The sequence below is a fragment of the Podarcis cretensis genome (assembly GCF_951804945.1).
Source record: "Podarcis cretensis genome assembly, chromosome: 15".
NCBI classification, from domain to species: Eukaryota; Metazoa; Chordata; class Lepidosauria; order Squamata; family Lacertidae; genus Podarcis; species Podarcis cretensis.
Genome location: NC_137185.1, coordinates 17736665 through 17762369, shown reverse-complemented (window position 1 = coordinate 17762369; position 25705 = coordinate 17736665). Strand labels below are relative to the sequence as shown.

At 46.7% G+C, this 25705-nt stretch overlaps 1 protein-coding gene and 1 long non-coding RNA gene across 3 annotated transcripts in view; both read right to left on the bottom strand.

Annotated features, from left to right (window-relative positions):
* Positions 1 to 4268: 4268 nt before the first annotated feature.
* The window catches only part of LOC307203671, a 119397-nt gene continuing 97960 nt past the window's right edge, over positions 4269 to 25705 (bottom strand). Inside the window, exon 2 of the long non-coding RNA XR_013833319.1 lies at positions 4269 to 4911. This is a non-coding gene — a long non-coding RNA (uncharacterized lncRNA). The remainder of the gene's footprint in view (positions 4912 to 25705) is intronic.
* The window catches only part of BARX2 (BARX homeobox 2), a 44326-nt gene continuing 24281 nt past the window's right edge, over positions 5661 to 25705 (bottom strand). For both annotated transcript variants that reach the window (XM_079954614.1, XM_079954615.1), the window contains 3 exons: positions 17555 to 17852; positions 10094 to 10178; positions 5661 to 9221 (listed from right to left, as the gene is read on the bottom strand). In XM_079954614.1, coding sequence (XP_079810740.1) covers positions 8973 to 9221; positions 10094 to 10178; positions 17555 to 17852 — 632 coding nt within the window. In that variant the 3' untranslated portion in view covers positions 5661 to 8972. The remainder of the gene's footprint in view (positions 9222 to 10093; positions 10179 to 17554; positions 17853 to 25705) is intronic.

The window sequence follows — 25705 nt, the reverse complement described above, 5'->3', positions numbered from 1 at the left end:
TCTCTGCTTTTTAGGATGCTGTCTAGGTTTGCCATTGCTTTTCTCCCAAGAAGCAGGTGTCTTTTAATTTCGTGACTGCTGTCACCACCTCATCCTCTGTTTTCCCCTTCTCCTTGTGCCCTCAAGGAGAGCCATAGTTAAAAGGAGAAGTCGGCAAATGTGTTAGGTAATAATGCTTCTGAATACCAGTTGTTGGAAACCGCAGGAGGGGAGAGTTGCTCCTGTGCTTGAATCCTGCTTGTGGGTTTCCCATTCAGGCATATAGCTGGCAACTACAAAAACAGGATGCTGGACTAGATGGGTCGTTGGCCTGATCCAGCAGCAGGCTCTTCTTATGTCCGTATATTCTTAATGAACCAATGACTAGCAGGGAATGCAAACCAGGGGCTACAGCTGAGAAGGTGGGAAGCCAAGAAGCACTACTGGAAGAAGGGAAGACTTGTGGAAGCCATTGAGTTGAGGCCAATAAATGCCTTCTTTTATTAACAATGTTTATTTCCTACCTTTCTGCCTGCCAAAAGGTTGCCATGGCAGCTGACAGTCAACAACAACTGATACGTGCAAAAATAAGATTATTTGAAAGGGGGTAACTTAAGGATGTGTGCTTGTGAAATATCACAATTCAGCAACCCAATTCAGACTATTATTACCAGCGGCATAAGAACTGTATCCTGAATCAGTCATTCCAAATCTCATGCGATGATGGGGCAGTGGTAGGACTACAATATCCTTGGGGTCTCTTCCTATTCCATGATTCTGTGATTCTATGATTCTATGAGAATAAGAGTCCCCACCACTGCCGGACCACCGCGCTCCTTGAGTTGGAGGACTAAACTCTGAAGCGGGGAGTCTGTTCTACTTGTGTGAATAAGCGACTAAGCAGGACACTAGTATTTTATGGTGGGGGCACCCACTAGGAGATCTTTCTGGGCTCCCTCCTTCATGGAGTCCAGATTGCAACAAGACAGGATCACCCCAGAGCATGTGTGGGGCTGTCCTGTGGCTTTCTTGCATTTCTGTCTGCTTCAGACCTTGTGGCATTTTGGTTTTCTGGGCTGTGTTTGGACATGACACAAAACCATGGCTTAGTTCCGGGGTGGATAACATTTTTCAGGATTCAAGGGCCACATTCCCTTCCGGGGGCCACATGACAGAGGTAAGCAGGACCAGAGGCATTATGAAGCATTACATGGAGGGCACCACATTCGTTTTCTGAGGGTTGCCGTATTTTGAAGAGCAAAAAAGAGGACACATTTGCCGACTTCTCCTTTTAACTATGGCTTGCTAAGACGACTCTCATTTTAAATATCGTATTTTTCGCTCTATAAGATGCACCAGACCACAAGACGCACCTAGTTTTTGGAGGAGGAAAACAAGAAAAAAAATATTCTGAATCTCAGAAGCCAGAACAGCAAGAGGGATCGCTGTGCAGTGAAAGCAGCGACCCCTCTTGCTGTTCTGGCTTCTGGGATAGCTGCGCAGCCTGTATTCGCTCCATAAGACGCACACACATTTCCCCTTACTTTTTAGGAGGGAAAAAAGTGAGTCTTATAGAGCAAGAAATACAGTACCCTGACTATATGTAGGGTATAGAAGCTGTGATATATTGCTTGTAGCAATGTTCTTAACTTTCAACAACAAAAGAATAATAATTGTTGTTGAAAGATAATAATGTTGCTCCCTCGCTTGCCACATGGAAATATTTGGGCTCATGTTCACATCTTTGTGAACTTAAGTGTGCACAGAACAATTTATTAAACTGTTTAACATGCACATATGGACACTCCTTAAGGGTAGGCGGATGTTAACTCTTGTCCTCCCAGACTCCTTCTCCAATATATTGTAGCTGAGCCAGCATCCTTTTAGTTCAGCCACAAGAGAAGGGATTTCTACAGTATGTAACTAGTTTAAGATGCTGTTCTGTTGGGATCCTCTGCTGCAGACTAACTTCGCTGGGTGCCTTAGATCTGAGTCTAATGCACTAGAAAAAAATTATTGGGTTACTGTAACAAAAACAAACAATAAATGAAATACAGTGGTACCTCAGGTTATATACACTTCAGGTTACATACGCTTCAGGTTACAGACTCTGCTAACCCAGAAATAGTGCCTTGGGTTAAAAACTTTGCTTCAGGATGAGAACAGAAATCGTGCTCCAGCGGTGCGGTGGCAGCGGGAGGCCCCATTAGCTAAAGTGGTGCTTCAGGTTAAGAACAGTTTCAGGTTAAGAACGGACCTCCGGAACGAATTAAGTACTTAACCTGAGGTACCACTGTAAATGAAAGATGCTCAGTGGGCGTAATGCTGACTGTTGAGGGTTGGAGAAAGAGATAAATGCAAATCAGGGTGGTGGTGGTGGAATGGTGTGTCCCCAAAAGGGCATGACTGTGCAGGCTGGAGCCCTGAGCAGGAACACTCTGTGCTGTAACATTTTGTTGCAGATCCAACATATAGAGACACTTAATTGGAGTATTGGGCTTCCAGGAGTTGATAAGGCAGTAGTCTACCTGCCTTTCTCCTGCCAGATCTTCAGTGCCTTTAACAACCGTACCACAGATAAGCAAACCATCTTATGAAGCCTTTCATGGCAGGCAACATTTTCAACCCTTTTTGTTAGCTGAGCTGATAAGGGGAACAGGCGCGCTGCCAGGAATAAAAGTTGGCAGCCCTAGAGGGTAAAGAATGATGAAGGGATGCATTGCTTCCCCACACTTCCACATTCATGCTTTCAAGTCAATGGGGGTGGGGGTTTATCAGCCCCTAGAATTGTAGAGTCAGAGGGCACCCAAAGGGTGATCCGGTTCAATCCTCTGCAATGCAGGAATTCCAACCCACATTTGGGATTGAGAGTACAGGATAAGGACATGCCCACATCCACCTTCCTTGCCCACATGGCAGCACTCAGACAGAGGGCACATATTGCCACATCTCAAGCAGAGCCGCACTTACACACACATTCAATGTTTAGGATAATATTTTCGTTTCCTGTTAATTATGTTTGAATGAATGTTAATTGTATTTAAATGTATACTTCATATTTGACTTTCTTCAGTAAGGTTTTATTTTGGATTGTTTTATATGCTGTTTTAATGTAGGTTGTAAACTGCTTTGAGATGCCCCCCCCCCCCAAAAATAAAGCAGTATAGAAATGGAAATTATTATTATTATTATTATTATTATTATTATTATTATTATTATTATTCATGGCACTGTGAAAATGCCACATATACAGGTCTCACTTGTGGGCATCTGGCTAGGAAACCTCAAGACGGCCAGTAGCTTGCAGGAAAAGATCTAGGCTCCTGTAATTCACATGGATTAAGGAACTGTGCCACCTTCATGCAACAAACCAGCTTTTTTCTTTTTTTTTCTTTTTAAAAAAAGAAACCAACCTTGAAGTTAGGAAAGTGAAGGGCAAAAGCACTGAAAAGTGTGTATTGAAGGAATGATTACTGGGAAGCAAATCAGGATGATTTCACACACAAAAAAGCAGAAAGATTCAATATATAGTGGTACCTCAGGTTAAGTACTTAATTCGTTCCAGAGGTCTGTTCTTAACCTGAAACTGTTCTTAACCTGAAGCACCACTTTAGCTAATGGGGCCTGCTGCTGCTGCTGCTCTGCCGGAGCACGATTTCTGTTCTCATCCTGAAGCAAAGTTCTTAACCCGAGGTACTATTTCTGGATTAGCAGAGTCTGTAACCTGAAGCGTATGTAACTCGAGGTACTACTGTAATTTAACCTCTGTGCAAGTTTTGCACAAGGAAATCTGAATGCTCAGTAAATAAGTTGTCCAAGGTAACCCCTGGCCACTGTGAGAACTGGATCATAGATTCATAGAACGGTAAAGTTAGAGCCGTCCCCCAAAGGTCATCGTCCAACCCCCTACGATGCAGGAATCACAGCTAAAGAATTCCTGGTGGAGGATGGGCATCTAGCTTCTCTTTAAAAGCCTTCAATGAGAGAGAGTCCACCACCTTGTGAGGATCTTTCATTCTCATCCCACAGGGCTCTTCTCATGTTCCCATGACCGAGCCAGGTCCTAAACCAGCCTAAATGCAAATTTTCTGGTTGAGGGACACATCTAAGAGCTGGTGTGCTCTCTCAGGGCTTTGTTGTTGCAATTGTCCCTGGGAAATGCAGGGTCTTCGATTCCCCCAACCCCAGGCTTTTTGGCCCCGTGACAGCAAAATGCAGAGGAAGAAACCCAGTTCTCAGAACCTTGGACGAGAGAGAGAGAGAGAGAGAGAGAGAGAGAGAGAGAGAGATTCCGCTCAATTCCTTTATTTATATATTTTATTTTTAATTAAAAAATAAAGGTTATCTTGATACATCTCTTTGCAGCCTTTGGGCAAAAATGCACCCTCGAACAAGACTATAGGAAACACGATGCTTATCTAATCTTGGCACACGGGGCTGGAAAATAAATGCGACGCTCCTCCTGCAAAGTTTTCTTCTGAATTCTGTGGCTCGCTCTCCTCCCCGCCACCCCCAGATATTTCAGTGCTCCTACAGTAAGTGCCATATAAATCTAGAGACCAATGTATCCAAATCTGCAAAAGCTCTAAAAACACTGGTGTTGCTGTAGACATCGGAAATCTCCTTGGGTTGATATAGGCTTCACAAAGGGCTCAAGCTAAGAATCAGTTCACACCTTATTTCTGGGAACTTCAGTTGGAAAAAAAAGACTGGTCTTTAAATACTGATGCTGCAACATTTAGGTCTACAAGGAGGGATGAAGGATAAATTTGATTAAGTCTGCGTTTAAAGGCAGCTCTTATTAAATGCACGCTTCTCAAAATGATACATGGACAAAAAGGCACTCATCCTCTAAATTCAACACTTTTCTGAATTTTGCAATCTAGTTCTCTAAATGTACATGTGTACACTAAGGTAAAGGTAAAGGGACCCCTGACCATTGGGTCCAGTCGTGACCGACTCTGGGGTTGCGGCACTCATCTCGCTTTATTGGCTGACAGAGCCGGCGTACAGCTTCCAGGTCATGTGGCCAGCATGACTAAGCCGCTTCTGGCGAACCAGAGCAGCACACAGAAACACCATTTACCTTCCAGCCAGAGCGGTACCTATTTATCTACTTGCACTTTGACATGCTTTCGAACTGCTAGGTTGGCAGGAGCAGGGACTGAGCAACGGGAGCTCACCCCATCATGGGGAGTCAAACTGCCAACCTTCTGTTCAGCAAGTCCTAGGCTCTGTGGTTTAACCCACAGCACCACCAGCGTCCACACTAAGGTAAGATGTGCATAAAAATGCATACGTTGGTGGAAACAGCATGCAAAGTTGCTTTCTAATGCACAGCTGCTGGTGTGTATAAGGCAAAACTGCATGCAGAAGCATGCATATGTTAGAAAAATCTATGCTAAGGTGCTGATGAATTTTCATAAGGACTTTTAAAAAAATAAAATAAAATTGCGGGCTGATGTGAAAATGTCGAGAACTGAATGTCAGATTGGAAAAGTGGGAAGTGACATTGATTGATTCGCCTGTCTCAAGTTGCAACACTTTCTCATCAGCAAGTGAATCCCATTGAACTCAATGTAGTTTACTGCTGACTAAACATGTTTAGATTTTTGTGGGTGAGTCAATCAACTGGCTAAATTAGTTAAATTTGGGTTGTATTCCTATACCCACCTACTGAAGAGTAAGTACCATTTACCTCAGTGGGGTTCTACTTCTAATGCAAAATCTATAGGATTGCACTTTTAAATCCTTTCTGAGCATGTCTGACCTGTCTCATTCTGCCACAGAAATAGACTGCAGATAACTGAGGAAAATGGTCTTTGCAAATTTCAATGCAAACTGATTTTATCTGCATCTCCTGGACCAATGTGTGGATCGGAACCCAGGCCCCACCTAAACTACATGGCTTCCCCCCAAAAAAATATTGGGGATGGTAGTTTCTCAAAGGTGCTGAGAGTTGTTAGGAGGTTCCCCCTCCCCCTTACAGAACTACAATTCCCAGAGTTCCCTGAGGAAAAAGGAGCAAATTGTTAAAATCACTCTGGGGAGGGGGCAGGTCACAGGCACCTCCCACATGTAAATCTTAACAGCCATGGGTTCCCCTCCCCCCAAAGAATCCTGGAAACTGTAGTTTCTTAAGGATGTTGGGAATTATAGCTCCGTGGGAGGTGTACTACAGTTCCCAGGATTTTTTGGGCGGGGGGGGGAGTACTTTAATGGCATGGTGTGCACATAGCTTGATTCTCCATTCCTGATGTAGACCAGGCTCAATGATCAAGCATGAAACAGTGTGAATCAACCCTCAGTTATGGCAACTTAAACTCAACTTATTGCCCCACTGTCTTTAGGGAGATGCAACAGTTGCACCCCCACTGAGCCCAAGACCTGCTCCAGATTCTTCCCCCAAACTTCCTGCCATCATCCTTCCAGCATTCTATCAAAGAACAGGTGGCCAGAAGACAGCCCTCCTGTAGTTCCCTGGTCACTTTCCCCTCTTTTCACTGCAGTCATATGAATCTCAATGCACAAACTCCCAGCTCCATGGCTCAGCGGTAAAGCAGCTGCCTTGCATTCAGAAGGTGCTGGGTTTGATCCTTGGTAGGTCTAGGAGAGGTCCAGGTAGATCTGCCTGAAACCTTGGAGAGCCACAGCTGCCCAGCGTAAACAATACTGAGCTTGACTTGCCAGAGTCACCAAGGCACATTTGCTGGTTCTTTCTCTTCTGGCCTAAACCAAGCCACTGCCAAGTAGAGGAAACAGACCCTTCTTCCCTCCCTCACTGCTTTTACACTCAGAAGGCAGATGAACAGGCAGCTGAGAGCAGAAGGAACAGGCTAGGGTTTGGTTGTGGGCCTCCAGAAGAGGTCCAGGCCTTGGCAGGTCCCCCAAATTGCTGATCTTTGGTAGTGGCCCTGATCTTGATGCATGCATGCTTCTGGGGTACAGAAAACACCTCTTCACGCAGCACATAGTTAAACCACTCCCTCTGCTAGGTCTGGCGGCTGCAGCCCCAAAAAGGAGAAGAACGTTCCTCAAAGACAATACAGTGGACTGGATCAGCAATGTACAGTGGTACCTCGGGTTAAGTACTTAATTCGTTCCGGAGGTCCGTTCTTAACCTGAAACTGTTCTTAACCTGAAGCACCACTTTAGCTAATGGGGCCTCCCACTGCCGCTGCACCACTGGAGCACAATTTCTGTTCTCAACCTGAAGCAAAGTTCTTAACCCGAGGTCCTATTTCTGGGTTAGCAGTGTCTGTAACCTGAAGCGTATGTAACCTGAGGTACCACTGTAATACAGAAACGTATCTGTGTAGGTCTCCATTTCAAGGTATATTTGTATAAATTGGTGGTCCCTGTATTTTAATGGTGTATCTCTGCATGTTCTGTATAGTAGGCACAGAATACTTTTATTTCCTTTTGGGGGATGAAACGACCAAGATGGTCACAACAAGAATTAAACTTTGACTTGACTACTCACTCCCACAGGAGGCAGTGATGGCCACCAACTTGGATGGCTTTAGAAGAGGGTTAACAAATTCATGGAGGAGGAGAGGGCTACTGATGGCTATTAGCCATAATGGCTCTGCTGTTGAGAGAGTGTTATTGTGGTCTGTCCCAGGTTGGCCACTGTGAATACAGGGTGCTGGGCTAGATGGCCCACGGGCCTGATCCAGCAAAGACTCTTCTGAAGTCCTTAGTTTAGGGCTGCCATACTTCTGGAAATTCCTGGACATAGCCGGGATTCATCTGTCACAAATGGCATGCAGGCGGAATTTTCGAAAAAACGTCCAGGGAAAACCTGGGACAGCCCATATCAAGAGTGTTGTTTTTTTGGTGATGTTCCTAAAAAATAGCTCAACAACTTTGGGCAAAAAAGAGAAAAAGAAAAGAAAAGAAAAAAGAAAAGCGCAACAACTTTCGTGTCTGGATTTTCACTTTTGGAAACATGGCAAGCCGACCTTAGATATGCCTTCTCTTCTGACATCAACAAGGAACTCTTCTACTGAGAGTTCGAATATTGCTTCATTGAGATCATGATTTCCTATGCTAACTGGCTGTGGCACTCCAGAGCTTCATACATGGAACTTCCCAGCCCCACCTGGAGATGCTGCCAGGAACCGAACCCGGGGCCTTTTGTCTTTAAAGCAGATGCTCTACCACTGAGCTACCACTTTTCCTTCCATGTGCACCAGAAGTTTGTATTGCCACCACTGAGCTCTGGGTGGCTACAGGCAGGCCTACCCGCTTGCCCCTGCCGCAGCCAATGCAACTTCCACATCCACCATGAACCAAAGCAATACATCCACAACTCTTGCCGCTGCCCCAGCCTCTTGCCCACCCCCTGCCACCACTTCAGTCTTGCCCTTATGGCCCACTGGTGCTGCCAAGCCCTCCAAGTCAGAGAGTGACTTGAGGAAGTTGGACATCTACTCCTGCGTTTCCCTTACACCCCCCCCCCCCGATCTTTGTGGTGCTGGAACGTAAACATCCCAGATTCCCAAACACCCCTGTTAAAAACACCTTTGCTTTGGCCCGTTCCCAATTAAGCACTGGTTGCAGAAGAATGCTATGTTGGAACGACGACAAAGGACCTTTTGTTTTGTTTGGCAGTCACTGCTCTGAACCCATTTCACAGATGAGGATAATAAGGGGGAAGATGAAAAGGGACAGTTTTCTCTGGCAGCCGTTCGCTAAGGAGCCTCTTCCTCCCAGCTCCCTGTGCATTTCCAAAGTATCAGATTTGCAAGCATGCAGTCTCTTCGGGAGGAGAGCTCAGGCCCCACTGTCTGTGGGGAGGGTGTACACACACTGCATTGGAAAGAAGGAAACTGTCGCTGCTGCCTACACGGGGTCTCTTTGCTCCACAACGACCCACCCATACTGTTCGATTTCATAAGGCACCAAGTGTGCACGCCTCCAGTTTGTACATTGTCCTTTTGGGAAGTGTGGGGAGTTGTTTTTTTTTTCTCTCTCTCTCTCCCTCTCTCTTAACTTGATGCAGTTTCTCCCAGAGGGGTTTCAGCTGTGTTTTTAGGAGATTCCTCTGTCTCTGAAGGGGCATCCAATGGCTCCCCGGTCAACCCACACTCTTCCGTGGCCTGGCTTTCCTCCAAAGCCGGCTTGTGAGCTTGGCTGTTCATCTTCTCCTCCGCTTCGATCTCTTCGGAGCTGGGAATGGAGTTTTTCTTAGGGCGGCCTTTGGGTTTTGTGGGAGCCTCCTGCCCGCCTTTTAGAACCTGGAACAAAAAAACCAACATGCTGAGTGTCTAATTGCTACTTTCATGGTGTGTGTTTTTTAAGTGTTAAGTTGCACTAGCAACAAAACCTTACAGCATGGAGATTTCCTGTGCTCTGTCCAGCCTGCCATGCCCTCTCCCAGGATATTCTATTCCATCCCCTACTTTTCCATTCCTCCTCCCAAAAGTCAGTCAGCATTCCAAGCCCACTGAGCATGCTCAGTCCTCAATAGGGTGCTTTTAGCGTTTCCCACCCTACTGATTTCTTTCCTGTTGTTTTTAGGGGTTTCCTCCAGGCCTGAAGATACCTCGCTTTTGTTTCCCCATTTTGTCTAGTATTCTATCAGCACTCTGCAACTGAATTCACTGTTAGAGGGACTGATTCATCTTTTGCTCTGCAGTACTCAATTAGCACAAAAAGCATCAGAGATTTTTGTCTTACCGTTTAGAACTTTTTATTTATTAAGTTTAATTTTTGTAAAGGGGGCTAGAAATGTTCTTAAGTAAATAAATCTTAAGACACTGATAGTGGAGGCAATCCACTCTGATGCTGAAAGGCAATAATAAAAGATTATTTTATTATCCCAAGTGTCAGAGAAGCAGGAGGATTCTTGGATGAAAATCACATTTAGGGATGCCACCCAACTAAGGAAGTCTTACACTTCAATCCTATGCGGGTTTACTTTGAACTGAGTCCCACTGCCTAAAGAAACTGCAACTTAACTAATTTTTTAAAAAATTAACAACTAAGTTTTATGTTAAAAATGCGATCTTAAAAAAATGAGACACAAACCTTTTGCCCCTTTTCATTTAATTTCATTTTTGCCTTGGGCACACCCTATACGCATGCCTCTGTTTACCACAGAACCTACCATTTTCTTCCACTTCATCCTGCGATTCTGGTACCAAGTCTTCACCTGAAGTTGAGTTAGGCCCAGGGACTGAGCCAGATCCAGCCTGGAAAACAAGAGATCCAAATCAATCCAAATCAACGACAGAAAGGAAGACCAAGGAAATCCACGGCCAAGATCTGATTAGCTCACATCCTGAAGAAAGCGAACAAATTGTACAGACACTGGAGGGGAAAACCAAGGAACACTAACAGCCAGGGGAAGATAGTCATCACCGACTGACAACGTGCCCTGTCCAAATAAATCAACTAAAGGAAGCTAAAGAGAAGTTGTTATTCCCCCTTTGGTGTAATTAACTGCGGGGAGGTTTCTCCCCCCACCCCCACAAATAAATAATTTGCTGCAAATAACAATGCAAACATTTGAGAGATGCAGAAACGAGCAATGACTTGTTTGTCTGATATCATACGGTCCATGACTTAAGAAAGAAAATGATGCAGAGGGGAAAAGCAGAGAGATATGTTATGAACAGGGGCGTAGAAAGGGGGTGCAAGGGTGCGATCCGCCCTGGGTGTCATCCCTGAGGGGGTGACAAAATGGCACACCACAGGGGGCGGCACTTACCGTGGGGCCTGACCTACAGCAGGCCTGAGGCGCGCGTCTCTCCTGGGAGTGACACGGTGGCTCGGGGCCCCACGCTGCCCAAAACGGCAGTGTGGGGCTTGCGTCCGCCAGGCGGACTCTGTGGGCAGCTCGCCACAGAGCCCCCCTAGACAGATCACCGTGGCGCCCCCGTGGGTGACTCGCCCCGCCCCCACTGCTCTAGGTACTGGAGCAGCTAGCTACGCCCCTGGTTATGAATAATAAGATCATGATGCCACAGAAGCACAACAGAGCCATCAGTAATAAGTCCTGGAATGCAAGCGTAGCTGATTAGGTAGGCTGAACAGCATCACCTGCACAATAATTTCCTGTGGGGCTTATATAGGAGAGAGACGGAGGCAGCAATGATCGGTGCACTAAGAGCTCATCCACACTTCTGCTTGTCTTGTGCAGTTTTCTGCTTGTCTCGTGCCTTTCTAGGCTCTGGTGCAAGCAGTTTTGCCTTTGCCCCACTGTTTTCCTCAGGAAAACCCGCTCTTTAGCACTAAATCAGAACAAATGGCAATCTGCAGGAAACCCCATTGCTGCTTGTTCCGCTAAACCGCAGCTTTTGCCAGGGGGAAGTGGCAGGGCAAACAAACAGAGGTGCAAATAAGTCTTAACTTGGACAGAAGCCCCATTGAACACAGTGGGATTTCTCCCTGAGTCAGCATGCCTTGGACTGGGCAGTTAAATTGCTTTAATTGCTCCTTAAAGCGACGGTCCCAAGAAGAGACTTAAGTAAACACCCGCAAGTTCAGGTCGCGCAATTCTGCAGGCCTGTGGTCTGTCTCATGCATGTTCAAAAACAATGTTAAGGGTTTGGTGATGCTAAAACAGAGGCCACCAACCTTTCAGACCTGGGTGTGTGTCTGAGCGTACCATGTTGCCCATGAGCACTGAAACGAAGGACCTCTTATTAGTGGTTAGCGTGTCAGACTAGGACCAGGGAGACGAGGCTTCAAATCCCCACCTTGGGCCAGTCACTGCCTCTCAGCCTAACCTACCTCACAGGGCTGTTGTGGGAATTAAATAGCGGGGAGAACCATGAGCACCCTCCAGAGCTTCTTGGAGAGAGAAAACTGTGGGGTATAAATGAAATAAATAGATAAATAAATCGACCAGCCTCTCACTGAGCTTCTTGTGCAAAGGTGGATTTGCTACTCTGGTTTTCCACAAAGGCTGGAAAGCCAGACGGAACTCGGCTTCCTGAGGATTCAGAACTCAATAGCACTCAGATCAAACTGGGTTTCACCTGAGATTTCCTTGATAAGATATGGGAAGGTCCCCTGCGCGGGCACACACAAACACACAGCCAAGCACCACTGTGTTTACGTAAGGCCCGTTGGTTAAGGACCAAGTGAAAGACTAATCTCCTCAGATGAAACTTGCTGAACAAAGAAATCTGAAAAAGACCTCCTGGCATGACATCTTCGCTGTGCCTCTGCCATGATTAGCATCAGTGAACCAGAAACACAAAAGGTGCGAGGGCAGCCTAAGCCAAGCTTGGTGCACTCGGTCACGTCTCATACACACCACCGGCTGCACGGTAGATGACTCTGAATCACCCTGAAACTTGCCAGGTCATTTTCTCTGCGGTGGGGTTCCAATAGCTGTGCTCACATGGCAATCGTTTTACCAGTTGGTTGCAGCCCCAAAAGGCCCAGAGGACTTGGTCTAAAGAGGGACAACAGGTGACCAACTTCTTCCACTCGTTTCCTGTTTCTCAAGGGGCTGGAAACATAGGAGCAAACCTTATAGCAAGTCGGAACATGGGGCCATCTGGCTTGGTTGCTTGGGCAACCTCGTACCCTCCAACATTTCAGGAAGAAGAAGAAGAAGAAGAAGAAGAAGAAGAAGAAGAAGAAGAAGAAGAAGAAGAATACACTATTTATACCCCACCCATCTGGCTGGGTTTACCCAGCCACTCTGGGCAGCTTCCAACAAACTATTAAAAATACATTAAAACATCAGTCATTAAAAACTTCCCTAAACAGGGCTGCCTTCAGATGTCTTCCAAAAGTCAGATAGTTGTTTATTTCCTTGACATCTGATGGGAGGGTGTTCCACAGGGCAGGCACCACTACTGAGAAGGCCCTCTGCCTGGTTCCTTGTAATCTCAATTCTTGCAAGGAGGGAACCGTCAGAAGGCCCTCGGCGCTGTACCTCAGTGTCAGGGCAGAACGATGAGGGTGGAGACGCTCCTTCAGGTATACTGGGCTGAGGCCATTTAGGGCTTTAAAGGTTAGCACCAACACTTTAAATTGTGCTCGGAAAAATACTGGGAGCCAATGTAGGTTTTTCAAGACTGGTGTTATGTGATCTCAGCGGCCACTCCCAGTCTATCTGCTGCATTCTGGATTAGTTGTAGTATCTGGGTCACCTTCAAAGGTAGCCCCACGTAGAGCGCTTTGCAGTAGTCCAAGCAGCAGATAACCAGAGCATGCACGATTCTTGCGAGACAGTCCTCAGGTAGGTAGGGTCTCAGCCTGCATACCAGATGGAGCTGGTAGACAGCTGCCCTAGACACAGAAAAACCACTTGCTTTGACTCTCTGTCTACAGTCAGCACCACCGACTCATTCTAATGCTAACCTGCATTACAGGGCTGTTGTAATCATCACTGAGATCAACTCTCTACGAAGTGTTTTGAACACTCGGCTTTGCTATAGCAACACCGAGTGTTATTATCGGCAGGGCAGAACCCATTAAGGCTGCTGCTTATCAGGCCCATCTGCCCTCTGTTGCCATTAGCGAGCCTCGTCATTCAACGGTTCTCTTCGGGCTTTCTTTAAGACCCACATCAAAGGGGGCAAGGGCAAGGACAAAGCCGTTGGCAAGACTCCTGAACAGTGTGCTGCTGGGCACACTGGTGTGAGGAATAGGGTGACCATGTGCTCCACTTCATAGTGGGTGGCCCTATGTTTGAAGGGCTTTCTGGCCAAAGTCCAGTTTAAAAATAAAGAGCCCTAAGGAGGGAGTGCAAGGAGTCATGAAGTTGGACGGCCACCTGAGCAGGAACACTGCTCACCTTGCCATATGGTCTTCCCGACAGTGTTGAGGTGCATTGCATCTCCATTTCCATGAGAGCAGTGACATCTGAACTGGCATTAAGATATATACATTAACCTTTTTGCAAGTTTCATGCTAATCTGTGACTCCTTTTGTCCCCTATTCTGATGCCGAATGACGACTTCTCTTTTTTGGCAACACATAAGCAAAGTGCAAGTAGATAAATAGGTACCGCTCCGGCGGGAAGGTAAACAGTGTTTCCGTGCGCTGCTCTGGTTCACCAGAAGCAGCTTAGTCCTGCTGGCCACATGACCCAGAAGCTGTACGGAAGCCGGCTCCCTTGGCCAATAAAACGAGATGAACGCCGCAACCCCAGAGTCGGCCACAACTGGACCTAATGGTCAGGGGTCCCTTTACCTTTACCTAACCACTAGTAATAATTCCAGCATTGCACAGGGTTGGACTAAAGAACTGTTGGCGTTCCTCTTCCAACTCTACCGTTCTATGATTCTAGTTCCACAAGTAGGCCATGAAAACATCTAGCATCACGCGGGATGCATTGGGGTTGCCCCAAGACCTGTTGCTTCCCGAGGTGATGCTCAAGATGGCACCCTTCCTTATTCCTCCTCCAGAAGGAGCAATCAGCCAGGCCATCCACCAGTTTTCAAGGAGGAGGAGAGACTCTTGAGAAAAAACATGCATGCGTGGCCATTTTTTGAAGCGTCAAGGGAAGGGCGTCTTGAATTTTCAACCAGGAAAGGAAAATATAGCAACGTCTGCTGCATCTTTGGGAGGCGATGCTGGGAGCCATCACTGAATCTCAATCTTCACATGGGAAAGGCGCCTGGTTGGCAGCGGGGGCCTCATCGCGGCGAGATTACCTGTAACCCTTTGCAAACTGGTTGCTGCGCCTGTTTAGAAACAACAGGCACTGCCTAGGAAACCAAAGCAACAAACAAGAGGGAGGGAGGGAAGGGGCAGGAGTTGCCAGAGCTGCGCTGGCTCATCATGCTCAGTCACGTAGGATGCCAAAGCTTATTAGTGCCAAGAGAGTCGTGTGTGTGATTGATGGTGTTGCCCAACCAGTCATGTGAGATTCTGAGCTGGCACCACACTAGCCACCCAAACCCTTGAATGGAATCAGGACCCCTTACGAGAGGGACGAAGGAGCTCTTGGTGCTGAGCACTGTGGGCAAGAGCCCTTGGCCTACGCAGGATGGCAGTGGAACTACAGGCAGCAGTGGCTGATGCCCATGGAAGTATCCAAAACCTCCCATTGTTCTAGGCGCATTTTGCGACAGGGGATTTCATTTGCACAAGCAGTTTCTGAGTCCTGGGCGCAGTACTGCACCTAAGATTTCAGATTAAAACTGCAGAGTGGAAGGAAAGGAGGACCTTTTTCTGTCTCCCCACTTCCAGCTACTCTCTGAAGACTGGAGAAGACTTAATAATATCAGAGGAGTGGGCAGGGGAAGGACTAGAATCATGTGGCAAATGAACATAATATTTTAGCTGCAGTTCATTCATTTCAGCTTTGTATTCCTGTTATAAAAAAGCGCACCTATACATTCCGTCATTGTGCCTATAACTTAGGTTTAAGGTGCCATTTAGCTCCTAGCTTTTATATCTCAGTTTCTAACGCTGGCCCATGGGGGGCCGGTAGGACAGAAGCCAAGGAACCTGACAGCAGGGGGTGCCAGAACTAAGTAATTCGCAAGAGTGTCCTAGAGTGGACGCACTGGGCGGGCCTTGTCCTCCAACCGAGGTGGAGAGCTTAAAAGCACTTTCAACATGGGGAAGCCCCAAGTGGAGGAGGGGGCTATCAATGGCTACTAGCCATGATGGCTACCTCCACAGCTAGAGGCAGCCATGCTTCTGAAAACACAGGAGGCTAGAGTGCTCTTGTGCTCATGTCCTTCTTGCTGGTTTCCCAGAGGCATCTGGTTGGCCAGTGTGAGAACAGGATGCTGGACTAGATGGGCCATTGCCTTGGTCCAGCAGGCTCCTCTATTGTTCTTAAATGGACCTGGCATTTGAAGAACTTTTAAGCTCCCCACATCGCTCGGATTTAACGTGCGCAAATGCAACCAGAATTTTTGCCTAGCATTTCTGATCAGCAATGCAATCATTGAATACTTTTGCCATATTTTTCCGTGTATAAGATGCCCCTGTGTATAAGACCCCCCCTATTTTGGGGGACTCCAAATTAAGAAAATAGGGGGAAATTGCCCCATGTATAAGATGACCCCCATTTTCTTAACGTAATTTTAAAAGAAAAAAACCTAGTCTTATACACAGAAAAGTACAGTAATTAAAGTCTTCTTTACCCCAACCTTGAGTAATGTGATGAATTGGTGCAGAGGCTCCCATCTTAGACTTTTCCCTACTGGCCTATACAAACAAGCAACATTTCCTTTCCCTACTGATTGAACCAGCATTCCTTCTCTTTCAGTGGAAATATAGGGATCAGCCTTTCAAAGGGGTACCAGGAAGGAAGAAGCCTTTTCTCTCTTCTTCATAAGTATCACTGCACATCAATTCATGATGGCATGTGTGCGTTTGAAGCATTCCCACAGCCCTGGTATGCATTTTCCACTGATACAATCTACTCATGTCTCCTTTGATTTTATCTTCTTCTTTTTTATTTAAGGCAAGGGTGCTTTGAAATCTGACCCGAGCATGTGACCAAGCACTCCACTGGGAGCAAGCTCATCTCCACGTGCCCAGGCACCATGGCTGTGCTCTCAGCCCCTGAACAGCTGAGAGGAACATCACAAGCCAGCATCCTGGTGAGCTGGGAGGAGGACCTGGCCGCCAACCCCAGCTCAAGAAACACGTTTGTCCAGAAACGGAAGCTCACAGAGTTTGCTTCTGCAAATGATGTGGCGAGGCTAAAGTGTGGAGGTTTGAAGTGGGGACATTTGCAAGAATTCGAAATGGCAAGGATCTGCCTGTTGGTCCCAGTACGTTTCTGAGCACAATTCAAAGTGTTGGTGCTGAAATTTAAAGCCCTAAATGGCCTCAGCCCAGTATGCCTGAAGGAGCATCTCCACCCCCATCGTTCAGCCCGGACACTGAGGTCCAGCGCTGAGGGCCTTCTGGTGGTTCCCTCATTGCGAGAAGTGAGGTTACAAGGAACCTCAGACAGAGGGCCTTCTCGGTTGTGGCGCCCGCCCTGTGGAAGGCCCTCCCATCAGATGTCAAGGAAATAAGCAGCTATCTTATCTTTAAAAGACATCTGAAGGCAGCCCTGTTTAGGGAAGTTTTTAATATTTAATGCTGTATTGTTTTTTAACACTCGATTGGGAGCCGCCCAGAGTGGCTGGGGAAACTCAGCCAGATGGGTGGGGTATAAATAATAAATTATTATTATTATTATTATTAGTCCTCTCTCCGGTTTGTGCAGCAGCAAATGGGTTCTTGTTTATTCATGTGTAAATAGGAAGATGTAATTGAAAGGAGTGACACCTTCCATACAAGTTAGGCAGATTAAACACAGAATGTGTTTTGTTTTCAGATGGCCAGTGTATAAGTTTTTTTTTAGGTTTTACAAATTATCAGCAGGACAAAAGTGCACTTCCTTTCCATTTAACTTGCTCATTGCTAAATAAATATGGGGGAATATTTAAGATTTTCAAGTGGTCAGGCTTCCCAGATGCTTTTATGTGTCTCGTCCATGTTCATTAATTTCAACAGGTTTCCTCTGAGTAATGGAGACACTGTTGGTTGCAGTTTAAAATAATAATAATAATTCAGTGTTAGCTTCTGGAAATCAGAATATTACAGCACAACAAGAAGCAGTTCTGAGTTCAAAGCCCCCTCGACCAACCTGTCTGGAGTGGAGAGGTACTTCTGCTTCTGGAACTTCTTCTCCAGCCCCATAAGCTGCAGCTCCGTGAAGATGGTGCGGCTGCGGCGGGGCTTCTTCAAGCGGGGCGCCGACTGCTCCGCCTCCGACTCGCTGCTCCCGTGGGTCTCGCTGGCCTGGGTCTCTGAGCAGGTGCTCCCCGGCGTGGGGTGTGGCGAGAGGACGCGGGACGTGCCGGTGGCAGGGATGAAGTGGGAGACGGCCGAGGGCTGCCTGGTGATGACAGAGATGAGAGGATAGGCCCTCAGAGAAGGGGAGCCTGGGGAACAAGCATCAGAGAAGGAGAGGGGTTACACCACAGGTTAGGGCCTTTGCAGGAGAGGTTGAATCATCGTGGTTCAGAGCCGCCCAATCAGAGCAAGGGCGATTGGGCAGGAAGAGGGGACTTCCTGAAGTTGCATGCATGAGCTTTGTGCCTCCCACCCTAAGCCAGCCAGAAGCTTCACTGGTTTCCGGATGGAGGCGCCAGGCTGTAATAATGCAACGCTGTAATTTATGGGGAACATTTATGGGACTAGCCTAGCTCCCATGTCCACTGGCTGAGTACACGCCACTTCTGATTGCCTGTGATGGCCTGGGACTCAGGCTCAGACTCGGAACCAGAGAAGTCTCAGTCTGCACCAGATCCTTTGCCTCAGGCATCACCTGAACCAAGTCTGGGGCCTGATCCTGAAGAGTCCCAGTCTGCACAGGTTCCCCTGCAACAAACAGCAGCTGGGCCGAGTCAGGGACCTGAGCCTGCCCTGGCTTCAGATGCGGGGATTACCTCGTTGCCTCCAGCTAGGCCATCGCTTACAGCTGCTCCACTCAGGGGAGGCTGAGGCAGCCCCTGGGTCTAGTAACCCACCGACGTCTCCCGAGCTGCAGAAACTAAGGTCTGAGAGAAGGAGAGACCTGAGTACTCGCAGGAGGAGTGCTCGCCTTTGGGCGAAACAGGGAGGTGAGTCGCCAGGGGATCAGGACCGGCCGTTCCCCGACAAAGATAAAAGGCTGTCGGACCCCAACCCAGGTTGCGGAAGCAACATTGTTGTATGCCAGAGATCCTGCACCTGTCCTTGCCTGGTTTCCTGCCTTGTGTCCTGCCTTGGCCCTGTTGGACTGACTCCTAGCGGAACCTTGGATTCTGGACCACATTTCATGGGTTACCCCTGGGCCCAGCACACTGCCCTATGCCTGTTTGGTTGAAAATAACTCTATGCTCAGCAGGACTTGCTGCCATATTGGCATGGACAGCCTTAAGACTATTTGGCCTGTCAACCAGGCCAGCTTTTGACAGCCGTAAACGGAGCCCAAGGCTCAAAAGCTCAGTTTCTGTCCCAGCTTTGCACAAACATCTCTAACCCTCACCACTGTGTTTACTCACGAATGTGTGAGCTCCTTGCTTTGCTCAAATGTCCCCGAAAATAAGTTCTATAAAAAGCGCCACCACCAGAACGCGTGAAAATTGGATGCATTATGCCAAGTCTCTCGAGCCAAGACTGAAGTGGCTGTCGCTTCACCACCCTTCTTTGTGTGAACGAGGAGACAGACATCTGCTCCTGACGTGCTCCTGTGCTGCTTCTGAAATTGGTGGGATATCGTGTCAAGGTAAAGGGCCAGCTGGCCACGTCCTCCTGACCAGCCTGAGAACATCCCACTTCAGTCAGCAATGGCTGCGGTTCAACAGCAATGGAGACCCAGGACAAGTGTCTCCTTCCACTGCTCTTGAAATCCCGGCTGCACCCATGAACAGAAATAGGAAAGAAATAGCAATATATCTGCACCAATTCTGGTTATGTTCCTAAATGTGTATTGAATCTTTTAAAAAGACCCACATTCCCAAGCTCCAAGGCTAGGACAACATTTCTGTGCTGGAGTCTCCTGCTTAGTTTGCTTGTGTGTTAATTCAGACACTTTGCCACTTTGCCCTCTTTCCTCTATGGTGTGACATATTGCATTGCTATTTAATTTCTAATAATTATTTCTGAATTCACATCGCTACATATAAACCAGCATATGCAAATGTTATGTCCCTTCATTTGTCTTATTTTGGGACCAGGCATTTCCTATTATTATTTTTTAAAGCTGTGCTTAAACTCACCATCCTATTCAAAAGAGGCTAAGAAAGCTACTTCCATGTTAGCTTTTCAAAGGTGTTGCAAAGACTTTCTGTTTTTATTTTATTTATTCCATTGCATTTCTACCCCACCTTTTTCTCCAAGGCGCTCAAGGCAGAATACATAGTTCTCACACTCCTCACTTAATCCCTACAACAACCCTGTGAGGTAGGTTAGGCTGAGAGGTGGCAACTGGCCCAAGGTCACCCAGTGAACTTCATGGCCAAGTGGGGAATTTGAACCTGGGTCTCTCAGGTCCTAATCTGACACTCTAACCACTACACCACACTGATGTAGTGCAAGCCAGGACAGGCATTTGGCTGAGCTAGGTCATCTTCTGTGATTGTGGCTTAATTTGCAGTTTTTATTTGGACACATTTATACTGCGATTTTTAAAATTGTATTTTAAAAAATAATAATATTGTGAATTGCTTTGAGCTGATGGCTCAGCTGGTAGAGAGGAGGGCTGCAAGCTCCTGGCTCAGTTCTGGCTTAGCTTTGTTTAGGGAAAGGGTTGTGGCTGCACACAGTGAGCATAAGCTTTGCAGGTTCAAGTCCTGGCATCTCCAGACCCTAACCTTGGAGGTCCACTTGGTGGACCACTGGTCTGACTCAGCGCAGGACAGCTTCCTATTATTGTAAGCAGTTTGAACAGATAAATAGAAAATGAAAGCGTTCCACCCCTGAATGCTGCAAGCTCGCACAAGCTTCCCACATTAAAATCTTAAAAACGAAGACAAAACTCAAAAACTAAACAATCAGCAGAGACCAGCGGATAAGAGGTTAGCCGCAAACTCAAATGACACAAGTTCTATTCTGAGTTCTGACTCACTCCATGACCTTTCACAAGTCACTTTACATCTCCATCTCCATTTCATTTACTGACACCCCAATCTCTAAGAACAGTTACTTGGAAGGGAGCCCCATTGACTCTGAAAGCACTTTCCCTATGTGTCTCAGATATGGCGTTCTCAGCAGTGGCAGCAGCAACAACAACGCTTTAAGGTAGGCTTGCGCTACACTTCAGGGGGGAGAGGATGTCTTGCCAAAGGCTGCCTAGTGAGTCCATGGCTGGGTGAGATTTAAACTTGCAAATCATTTATTTAATGCTGTTGGTGGTTGGAGCACTGGGCTGGGACATGATTTAGACCCCCACCCAGCCCTGAAGTGCACTGGGTGATCCTGGGCCAGTCATGAGCTTTAAGATGGTGGGGCCCAGTTTAGCCCAGCATCTTGTTTCCGTGGGAAGCCTTTGGGAAGCCCACAAGCAGAACAACACTCTCCTCCCTTGTGCTCCCCAACAACTGATATGTCAGAGGCATACTGTGTCCGACAGAGGAAGCAATACATAGCCAACATGGCTAGTAACCATTGATGGCCTTCCATGAATTTCTCTAATCCCCTTTTAAAGCCATTCAAGATGGTGGCCATTGCTATAAGTTGTGGCAGTGACTCCAAGTGTTTAAGTATGGGCCTCGTGGAAGAAGAAAAAAAGGATCTCCTGTGTGAAAAAGCCTGTCCAGACATCTTTATGATCTAAATAATTCCTTACCTGGATGCAGCAAGGATCTCTAAAGCTCAGAAATGGAAGATAAGACAAGACCTGGACGTTTTTTAGCGATACAAAACTATGCGGACTCTGGCTAGGGCAGGGAAAATAACTTGCAAATTCTGTGTTTCTAAAGGCAAAAAAGAGGCAAAACCTTTCCACTGTTTGGCGGGACTTTATTTCTTACACGTCAAACTCGGACATGCAAAACTCTCCCCATGCCAAATCGCAATGTGCTTTTCTTTTTTAATATGTTATTTATTTATGTATAAAATTATACACCGCTTATTGGTTAAAAAAAAGAAAAGAAAACCCTCAAAGTGGTTTACAAAAAAGAAAAAAGAGAACAATAAAATTATCAGTGAGGTGAATTACCAGTAATTTAAGACTTTCCAAAAGTTAAAATAACAATAAACTAAAAACAGATGAAAACTCACATCCTATAGCACCTGAAATCTACTAATTTGCATGAACAATCTCTGCATTGCTCCTGCATTTTGTGGTTTTGTTTATGTTATTTCACATCTGTATCTTTGAACCTACATTAATTTAAAAGAATTCTCACAAAAGAAGAGAAAAAGCCTGTCCTGAATCTTCCGACACTCAGTTTCATTGATGACCCTGGTGTCCTAGGATGATGAGCGAATGAGAAAAACATCTATCTATCCATGGCATGCATAATATTATCTACTTCTATTGCATATGCACACTCCTTTTCTAAACTAAAAGACCCTGTGGTCATTTTGACTGCCGTTTGCTGAACCTTTTCAGACTCCAAAGCAGGGGTCAGCAATCTTTTTCAGCCGTGGGCCGGTCCAGACCATGTGGTGGGCTGAACTATATTTTGAAAATAAAGAAATAAATGAATTCCCATGCCCCATAAATAAATAAATAAATAAATAAATAAATAAATAAATAAATAAATAAATTCCCATGCCCCACAAATAACCCAGAGATGCATTTTAAATAAAAGGACACATTCTACTCATGTAAAAACGTGCTGATTCCTGGACCATCCATGGGTCAGATTGAGAAGGCAGTTGGGCCACATCCGGCCCCTGGACCTTAGTTTGCCTACCCCTGCTCTACGGTATCCTTGTGATAGCCCTAACCCACCAAAATGAGGTGGGTGGGAAGCCATGCAAAGCCCATTGAGTCCCTTTGAAGATGGCCCAGTCCAGAATTTCAGAGAGAGACTCTCATTTTCTAGGCAGAAATGGTAAAAAAAAGACTTTCAAGTCTTTTGGAAAGCTCCCAAACCCCGCATGCTTCCCATCACACCAGGCTAAAGTCAGCCAAAAACATCTGTTGGGAAGCTCTGACTGAACTCCTCAAGCCCGCTGGACGTGACACAATTATCTATACGTGGCCTTCAAACAAGATCCCATTTCAAAAGTTTCAATTAAGATCCAATGCCTCAAAGGAATCCCTTTTTCTCCACGCCTGCCCGATCCCCGCGACATGGATCCACACGGCAGATGTTGTAATGGGGAGACAGAGACGAGCAGGAAAATGAAGCTTTAATTAATTGCGCTGTCTGAACACCCGCAATGGCAGGGCATTTTTTCCTCCCAGGCAAAAACAAAGAGACAAAAAAAACACCACACCACCCTCCGAAACCTCAGCTAAATCTCTTAATGGAATAAAAGGGGGAAGGAAGGAAAGATTTATGGATCAGCTCCTTCTTGGCATGCCAGCCTTTGCTCGGAGGCAGAAATGTGATCTTTGCTGAAAACACTGTGTGGTGCAGAAAGGTAAATAAGAGGAGAAAATGAATGAACTTGAGACAGGAGGACTGTAAATCTGCTGGCTGGGGAGTGTCAAAACAGTGGGGGAAACTGAAGAGAGCTCCGTCTGCTTCTGGCTTGGCCTATGGCAGTGCTGGAGAGCAAAGACCTGTGGAACTGACTGCCACTGACCTTTCGGAACACATCCTGCTGCTGCTACCTTTGGCGCATGTGCATTCCTGGGCCCCCAACTAGTCCAAGGAAGGAACTGATAAAGGAAAGGGTTTGTGGGGAGAAAATACATTTTGATTAAGTATAAGGAAGCTTGTGCAGGGCCACATAGCCTTCAGGGTAATGTTATGGGGGCCACATGGCAGTGGTGGGCAGGGCCACAGGTGAATGTGGGCAGGGCAACAAATGCATTGATTACCTTGGTACAGTAGCCTAGTTTCTGCACGCGCACATCCGCGCACAGCCATCTCCATCCACAGCTCAAGCAGACATATACCAGCCAGGGGAAAACACTCAAGAAAGGGATAAAATCATAGAATCTTACAGTTGGAAGGGACACGAGGGTCATCTAGTCCAACCCCCTGTATTGCAGGAATCTTTTTGTCCAGTCCTTTTTTCCTATCTCAGCGAAAGCATCCATGGCAGATGGCCATCCAACCTCTGCTTAAAAACCTCCAAGGAAGGAGAATCCACCACCTCCTGAGGGAGTCCGTTTCACTGTCAAAGGGCTCAAAATGTCAGAAAGTTTTTCTGAATGTTCAATCACAATCTCCTTTCTTGTAACTTGAAGGCATTCGTTCTACCCTCCAGAGCAGGAGAAAACAAGCTTGCTCCATTCTCCACATGACAGCCCTTAAGGCAGGGGTAGGCAACCTAAGGCCCGTGGGCCGGATGCGGCCCAATCGCCTTCTTAATCCGGCCCACAGACGGTCCGGGAATCAGCGTGTTTTTACATGAGCAGAATGTGTCCTTTTATTTAAAATGCATCTCTGGGATATTTGTGGGGCATAGGAATTCGTTCATTTTTGTTTTCAAAATACAGTCATACCTCATGTTACGTTTGCTTCATGTTACGTTCTTTCAGGTTACATCCTGCGGTGACCCGGAAGTACCGGAAAGGGTTACTTCTGGGTTTTGCCGCTCGCACATGCGCAGAAGCACAAAATGACATCATGTGCAGAAGCGGCAAATCACAACCCGCGCATGTGCAGAAGCGCCACTGCGGGTTTCGCTATTTTCATGTTGCGAACGGGCCTCCGGAATGGATCCTGTTCGCAACCAGAGGTACCACTGTATAGTCCAGCCCACCACATGGTCAGAGGGATGGTGGACCAGCCCCCGGCTGAAAAAGGTTGCTGACCCCTGCCTTAAGGTATTTGAAGATGGCTATCATATCTCCTCTCAGTCCCCACTTTTCCAGGGTAAACATACTCAGCTCCTTCAACCGTCCGTTTGTGACACACTGAGCCTGTGGACAAGCTGAACAAATGGGGCCCAGGCTTGCCCCAGAAGATGCCTTTGCACCCATCCTTGGAAGAGAAACTGCAAATCAGAGAAGAGGGCAGAAACTACCGCATTTTTCGCTCTATAGGACGCACCCAACCATAGGACGCACCTTGTTTTAGAGGGGGAGAACAAGAAAAAAAATATCTCCCCCTCTCTGCACAGCGCCCCTTCAGCGAAGTGGCAGGAGAAATGGAGCCCCTGCCATTTCTCCTCCCGCTTAGCTGAAGGGGCGCTGCGTCTTAGCTGAAGGGGCACCTACCCTTCAGCGAAAGGAACCCAAAGCCTCCGGAGTGCGGCAGGAGCTCCCGCCGCGCTCCGGAGGCTTCAGGCAGCTATCTGGAGAGTATTATGTAGCGAATGCAGGCTCCTTGGCTTCAGTGAAGGCAACCTAAAGCCTCCGGAGCGCGGCGGGAGCGCTTCCTCTGCACTTCGGAGGCTTCGCGTTGCTATCACTGAAGCCAAGGAGCCTGCATTCGCTCCATAAGACGCACACACATTTCCCCTTAATTTTTGGAGGGGAAAATGTGCGTCTTATAGAGCGAAAGATACGGTATTTTGGGTCACTCTTTTGTGCTTCCAGCCTGCTGACGGCACAACTTTAAATTGCTCAGCTAAGCTGTCCGAATTATCATAATTTCACTTGACAATTATAGAGCCCCTTTAAAAAAAATCAGAATAATTGATCGAGTGCTAACAATTAAGGGTGGGAGGAGCCAGTTCTGAGTGCATTTTTTCCCCTCGAAGGTGCCTTTTCAGCTTCTAGATATGGAACTGAACTTCTGGTCACTGTGGCTTCTAAGTCAGCTATCCAAGGGAAGAAGTGCAAGGCAAGAGTTGCCCTGTCCTTCTGGCCTACAAATTGTCACCAGGATCTGCTCTTAGATCTGTTCAGTGTGAAGAATGCTTTCTCTTCATCGACAGAAAACCTCCACTGGCATCGATGAGGAGCTCCTCCTCCTCCTCCTAACTGCACCATAAGAACTGTAACTAATAACTTTAATTTTATTTACTTCACAAAATTTATAAGCTGCTTGACCGTAAAAAAAAACCCCAAACGAACCTGAAAGCTGTTTACAAAAAAAGATAAAACAATAAAGCTATCACTAAGAAAAATTAACAATCATAATGTAAAGCCTTTGAAAAATTAAAATAACAATAGACCAAAAATAATAAAAAACAGATTAAAACTTTCACCAACTTTCTAAATGTCTGGCTAGACTTG